General features: G+C 45.3%; 2 protein-coding genes across 3 annotated transcripts in view; both read right to left on the minus strand.

Moving 5' to 3' along the window:
* Positions 1–6519, minus strand: part of camta2 (calmodulin binding transcription activator 2) — a 31424-nt gene extending 24905 nt beyond the window's left edge. Inside the window, exons 1-9 of the mRNA XM_046064430.1 lie at positions 6423–6519; positions 5119–5210; positions 2977–3080; positions 2810–2877; positions 2575–2710; positions 1254–1325; positions 852–999; positions 511–639; positions 207–432 (exon numbers count right to left, since the gene is read on the minus strand). Coding sequence (XP_045920386.1) covers positions 207–432; positions 511–639; positions 852–999; positions 1254–1325; positions 2575–2710; positions 2810–2877; positions 2977–3080; positions 5119–5152 — 917 coding nt within the window. The 5' untranslated portion in view covers positions 5153–5210; positions 6423–6519. The remainder of the gene's footprint in view (positions 1–206; positions 433–510; positions 640–851; positions 1000–1253; positions 1326–2574; positions 2711–2809; positions 2878–2976; positions 3081–5118; positions 5211–6422) is intronic.
* The window catches only part of LOC123980185 (zinc finger protein 260-like), a 672464-nt gene that overhangs the window by 115149 nt on the left and 550140 nt on the right, over positions 1–7175 (minus strand). The gene's annotated exons all lie outside the window — the stretch shown is intronic.

The following is a 7175-nucleotide window of genomic DNA, read 5'->3' on the forward strand; positions in this document are numbered from 1 at the left end:
GTTGCCATGACGATCACAGCGTTCTGGGGCAGCGCCACCGTCGTCAGGCTGCCGCGGTGGTCTCCGTAGAAGCCGTTGCCGTGGTTCCCCGCGGCAACGGCGGGCCTGTGAGGCTGAGGTGGAGACGAGCTACAAAAACAGAAAGGACAGATGAGCTCACGTGTCCTCGCCGCCTCCCCGTAGACGGCGGCGTGTGCGTGACTTACGTGGATGAAGGGCACGGAGACGAGACGGGGCTGCTCTGAGCCTGGAGGTGGGGCAGTTTGGCTTCTCCCCCTCCTCCTCCTCCTCCTCCTCCTCCTCTCCCCGCCTCCCCCACCTCAGAGGACAGCGGGGAGGGGGAGGGTCTGCAGGAGGAGGGAGGCAGTTTGGGGGAGATGATGCGATGCTTGGTGCTGTTACAGCGGTGGGGAATGTTCACTCCTGAAGACACTGCACAGAGACACAGACTGTTAGTTTCACTCAGCGAGGTCACGGCGAGGTCACAGCGAGGTCACAGCGAGCTCTTACCCTGGGCGGCGTTACAGAGGCAGGCGTGTGTGCGCGGCTGAGGTTTGGTTCTCTGTCGGTCCAGAATGTGTTGGACCAGCTCCTCGATACTGAAATCTCCTGAACCCACCGAACACTTCATACTGTGGACTGAGAGAGACGACACAGAGTACACAGAGTACACAGGTAGTACACGTTAGTACCACAAAGTACACAGAGTACACAGGTAGTACACGTTAGTACCACAGAGTACACAGGTGGTACACGTTAGTACCTCAAAGTAACAGTTACGACACGTTAGTACCACACGGTGGATATTTTGTCTGAGTGCACTAGAAGTACATGCAGTACATGTTTCTTACACATGGGCTTCAGCTGGCTCAGCAGGTCGTCTCGGCTCCACCTCACACTGTCATGGCGGTCGGTCACCGCACACATGAGCGGGCTGCATTTCCCAGAATCCTCCAGGGACGGCACGTTCAGGTAGTGGACCAGCACGATGTCTGGGTTCTGTCACACACACACACGTAAACTCAGCTTCATCTTGTATCTACCTCACAAACGTGAGTCCAACCCTGAGTGCATTTTGAGGGGACAGCAGATTTACACAGTTAGACCAGCTGCACACTCACAACTTTACACTGTAGCAGAGCGTCATTTCTTCAGTGTTGTCACATACAGAATCACATATTTACAAAGACGTGAGGTGTGTCCTCACTTTGGTGAGATACTGTAAATGAGTTACTGTGTGTGCGTGCGCTGACCTGCAGCAGCCAATAGCATCGTCTGTGGAATGTCGGCACAATGGAGGAATGGACGTAGCAACCGTACAGGCACTGAAACCAGAGACAACCGTTAGCATCAGCTAGCATCAGATCAGACTCCACAGCGTTCAGGAGGAGGCGTCGTGTGAAGGTCAGCCGCTGCTCTCTTTACTAACAAATGCTGGTTTGTTTTCAGACGTTTAAACATCTCTAATCTGTTCGAGAAATCCTCCCGTTGAGTTTGAGGGGCGGTCTGAGTAAAGTAACAATAGCTGGAGTCTTCTGAGGAACACGTGATCACTGCTGAACATTTGCACTTGAAATGAAACACTGAAGAAGGTGAAGCGTAAAAACTGAACTCAACATGAGGTGTTATTAGCAGGGCTGGGTACAGTTCGACCACAGAGTACGTCACTCTCGTGTAACAGGCCACCTGTTGAAGCCACAGTAGTAGATGGGTATTATTGTTAATAAAGTTGTTATGTACAAACAAGGTGATCTATTTTCTTTGGTTTAAACATTAACTGTTACATAACGAGTATCATCAGTCAGAGGGAGGCGACAGCTCAGGAGCTGTTTTTGTGTTTGAATGAGCGAGGAGGCGTGAACGTGGTTTAGAGACAAAATGAGTTTAGATAAGATAAGAAACCACAGAGAATAACTTTAGAGGTGCTCTTCTGCTCATTCTCAGGTTATTTTGTACCAGAACAGATTGACGTGCGTTCACTTTTCACCCTGTGTTGAAGGTTTTAGCTACGGAGTGATTCATCTTGTCTCTAAATGATCTTTGTTGGGAGTTGCACATGCTCAGTTCCTAGTTAAGGACTACTAGCCAATCAGAAGCAGAGAAGGGCGGGTCAGCCAGAAGCCGGTAAACACGGCTTCGGTTCAGCCGTATCAAGCAAGAGTTCCAGAGTGGCGAGTTATTAATCTGTAAAGTATCTTTCATCAATAAATATGACGCGCATTTAGCTTTCATCCCCGTGACGTCACAACCCGAGCGAAATGACTCGTCTCACTACCAGAATGTGATCCATTCTGTCGATAACATTAGAAAAGGCTACACCAGCTGCTCAATTTTACCTCCATTTACGTTAGCGGAGAACTAAACAGGAAGTTCGCCTGCTCGGCCGGCGAAGGTCAACACAGTGGACGCTGTAGCGCTACCGCCGACGAGCGTTTGAGGGTGTAATAGCAGAATGACGGGGACACTGACGCACAAGCATATATACATGGCTACATGCGTAGTCGACGGCGTAGCTACGCACGTAGACCCTGCGCAGGAGTATAAACCAAGCTTAAGCTGCAGAGCGGCGTGTACCTCCATGCCCTGGACCTTCAGCTTCATGTGGTCCTCTCTCGTCGTCTTCCCATCCTTCCGCTTCTTCCAGCAGTACCCGTCCTTCCTGTACTTCACCTTCTTCCTGTTGTACAGGATGATGCTGCCGTTCTTCGGCCTGCGGGGAAACGGGAGAGTCAGAGTCAGGTTCGCGGTGTGGCGCCCTCGGCCTCCTCGCCTGGCAGACTGAGCTGCGGGTCGGAGTGCGTGCGTATACCTGGTTTTGAGGGTGCAGGAGAGCCACTCGTCATGTCGGTCGAATGAAATCAGGTAAGAAGCAATCTCCTGCAGAAACACAGAGGGAGACGTTCAAACTGCCGCATATTTATCGGCAGATAATAAAGACGGTTTCGACCATTTCCTGTTTATCACACGCTCACTCGCCTCGTTAGTGTTCCACCTGAGGCGCTCGTTCGGCAGACCGGACAGACGAGGGAGACACTCCAGCAGCTTGTTAGGAAGAAACACCTTCCTCTGTCCTTTGTTCTCTGCACAGAGAGAGAGACACGTTTACTGTTGACCGCAGAGTCCGTCTTTTCTCAAACCCTCACACTTATCTTTCCCGATAAAGTGGAGTTTCCCCCTCATTTGATTGGTTTAACTAAATCAACGCTCTCTTTAATGATGACGTGTTTGTACCCGTGAATATATGTGTTTAAGTTTTGTGACAGGGGAGTTATTTTCCCCAGCTGTGACGTCGTTCTTCAGACTTCAGCACGTTCACGTGCTCTTAAGTCGGAACGTGGAAACAACACGGACGCTACTTGGTGTGTAAAGTTTTACTATGTTTCACTTACATTTATTTGTTTCAGTAACAGGAGATTTGAGAGAGCTTAAAAATTAACCGCATTTTAAATCGTAATATTGGTTAAAAAAAATCACAATTGGATTATTTTCCAAAAAGCCGTAGAAGCTACAGCAAAGATGTGTTGGATTATCATCGTCACTGAAGTTCGCTGAAACAAAGTGATTTATGTTACAAATGTAACCTGAATATGTTGATTGACATATTGATATTTACTGAACAGCCTGCTTTATTTGTTATTTATTAAGTGTTTCTACGTCTGTTAAAACTGGTTTTTAAAAACAACAATACAGGCTGGCTTTGAAACAGAAATTTATTCTGTCTGCTGACCTGTATTGTTTAAATCCTCGGTACTTTTCTCTTGTTAACCTTTTACCTCTGTGTCATATTGCTAAATGTCGTCTGTCTGAACCTGCTCCTCCAGGCCGTCCTTGTAAATAAGAAGTGGTTCTTCCAGTAGACCGGTTATCTCTAAGCAATTGCTTGAGGGATAAAAGAGTTTTTCTGTTGCCCTGGGTAACCTATAACGCCTTCCTGAGTGTGAAGGATCCCCCACGATTCTCTGTGCTTTCTGCCTGCAGTGGAGCGTTTATATCTCACTCTCTGTGGCTTACGTTTGATTTTCCCAGCCATGTTCACAATCTTAGTCAATTTGGACCTATTCTTAGCCCCAAGATTACCAGCACCACGTCGATGTGTTGTACCTGAGAACGCTCTCCACGAGACCAGCTCGAAGGTATTTTCTCTCACGGAGAAGCTGCAACTTCTTCATCACATACATACGTTGCATTGCCTTTTTATGGATATATAATCGAGTCGTGTCAACAGGGCGGTCATTAATGTTTATTACCCACTTTGTCAGTATGGTTACACTATCCTCTCTCCCCTCCCGCTCTCTCCTTCATGCATTAAACCCACCAAAGCCATTTCATCCGCGTACTTATACAAATAAGAAGTGGAGTCCTGAATCTGCATCTCGTTGTTACAGATGGTAAACAGTATGGGTGATAAGACGCAGCCCTGGGGTTGCTCTGAACTAATGCTATGTATGATTTTACTTTTGCTTTCAGTTACAAATACAGACATCGTGCAGAACCCTGCTGAAAACTACAGTCATTCAATTAAAGGTTATAACGCACAAAACTGATTGCTAGGGTTCCTGGCTGAAATGCATCCCTGCACGAGCCAAAGCGCTTCCTGAAATCAGGTCAGATCCAACTTCACTACCTTCACCTGCTGACCACAAGACCCCAACACGTTCACAGTCTAGTTTAACGTCCGCTGAAATAATGACAATTACATTAAGAATACAAGATAAGGAAAATAAAAAAGGCATTTCAAATATCTAAAATTGTAACTGTATACAGGTACGTGCACGTTTATCACAGGGAAATAACTGTAGCTACGAGATGAGGAAAGCCAACACCTGGGTGTGTAATTTGCTGCACCTTTACCGAAACTTACTGAATTGTGCTGAATCTGTCCTATTTTAGTAGTCTTAACTTTTTAGGTGTGACACGTTACCACCTGTCCAGACGCCGCAGATGTCCAGAAGCCTTTTGGTTCATTTCTGCCACATTATAAATGTATTTATGTAAATATTAGTGAGCACCGTCCCAACAAACCTGAAATAAATAAAAACAAAAAACAAGCAGACGTCTATGCCAACGTTCAGGTGAGGGTGCCTCCACCTGTATCAGCTGATGGAGGTGGGGACTGACCTGTCTCCGTGGAAACCATCTCCTTGTTGCTCATGGCGACGAGTCCATGCAGGATGAGTCTCACGCAACGCACGGCCGCCCGCACTGCCCCGCTGCACACACACACACACACACACAAAAACGGAGGGTCAAAACAAGGGCCGCAGCAGGACACCTCACACACACACCTGAAACCGGCTCGGCACACACTCCTTTAATAGCTCCCTGTTGCCTAGCAACAGCTGAATTTGCACCCACTCTAAACAGAGAGACAGAGAACTGTGCTGTATATTATTTAATTATTTTTTCAACTGGCTGGTATTTTATTTATTTATTTAATTGAAATTTATTGTATTTTATTTATTTACTTTTAAAATGGTATTTATTTATTTGTTTTTATTTTATTGAATTGTATTCATAAATTTTATTGAATTGTATTTTTTATTAATTTTATTGAACTGTATTTATTATATTTTTTACTGAACGGTATTGTGACTTTAACTGTATAACCCTTGAAGCTTTGGCAATATTGCTCTTCTGTTGTTCATGCCAATAAAGCACATTGAAGAAATTGACAGAGGGAGTGTGTGAGTGTGTGTGTGTGTGTGTGTGTGTGTGTGTGTTATTACGTAACATTTCCGTGTTCCTCCGTGAGTGTGAATATGTGTATTAGTTAATTACACACCTGACTTAATTAATATCATAAAGCCCACACAGTGCACAGCGTTAATAAATTTAATAAAAATAAAGTCATTCTCTCTCTCTCTCACATAAACAAACAGTACCCACCCACCCACTCTCATCCCGGAGGCCGCGTTCAGTCCGCGGACTCGCCTGCCTGCTATTGCGGCCTCCCGGAGCTTCTCTGCGGCTGCAGGAACTCAGCTCCTCTCGGTAATGCTAAGCTAAGCTAACTTTGAAGCTAACGTTAAGACGCTGCTCAGTTTCGTATCATTACAACATTCAGCCATGAGACAACACCTTTTAACACTTCAGTAACTTCCACTACACCCTCGCCCTTTCAGACTAAACAACTTAACGAGTAAAACGAATCTATTCAATAAATAACACCAATGTTTGGTTGTTTAGCTGCTCAGCTAGCCGGCTAGGCTAACGGCAGCTACACGGGTCCCTCTCAGCAGTGGTTAAACCCTCCGAAAGCCGAGCTGCAGGGCTTTACCTCCGGGTTAAAGCGTGTTAACCGGAGCCCATCAGTCCACACTGACCTCTGGATATATAATGCGAACTAGAAAGATTTAAATAACAGCAGACGGGACCGACCAGGGGCTGTTTTCAGGTAAAACACACTGTTAAAGCTCCTTTACCTTCCGCCTTCAGCACAGCCGCCATCTTCTCTTTCTCTGACGTCACTGCGTAGCTACGTGGGGGGGGGGTTATCACCTAGTAACTGCACTGTTTACTGTATTAATGTATCGACACCTTTTTATATACAGTCTATGATCGATACTCATGATTTATTGTTATTGTATGTGACTGTAAATTAAGTTTAATTAGATTTTAGTCACATCAACTGCTTTTTACATTTCAAATGATAATTAAACTACCAGCATTTACATACTTCGGCCTACTGTTTCACTTCCTTCATCCTTTACAAGGTACAAGGTAGTTTATTAGTCATTATACAGCACAAGGCTGCATAACGAAACGAAATGTGTAGTTCCTTCGTGCTACACCCACAATATATAATTAAGTGTAGGCCTATATTAAAATATGGTAACATATAAAATAAAATACAACAATACACATACGCATAAACACCCTGAATATTCCACAGTGCATTTTTTGAATTTGCATCTGGGGTGAATGTAAAAAGTCTGACTTTTGGGAAATCCATTGTGGTGTCCGAACGATAATGCTGCGATGATGTGTTGAGAAGAAATCCGCTTGACACTGTTCTTGATTATCAAAGTTTATTACATCAAAGAATTCAGCATCAATTACAAGCTCTGCAGCAGCTTGGAGAGTGACCCAGCCCGATAACCACTCTGTCTCTCTGTACATCGAACACAGCTTATATAGGACATGTTTAGGTCTCTGCTAAAAACCATATAAGGGCA

This window comes from Micropterus dolomieu, linkage group LG12, assembly GCF_021292245.1.
Source record: "Micropterus dolomieu isolate WLL.071019.BEF.003 ecotype Adirondacks linkage group LG12, ASM2129224v1, whole genome shotgun sequence".
In the NCBI taxonomy this organism is placed as follows: Eukaryota; Metazoa; Chordata; class Actinopteri; order Centrarchiformes; family Centrarchidae; genus Micropterus; species Micropterus dolomieu.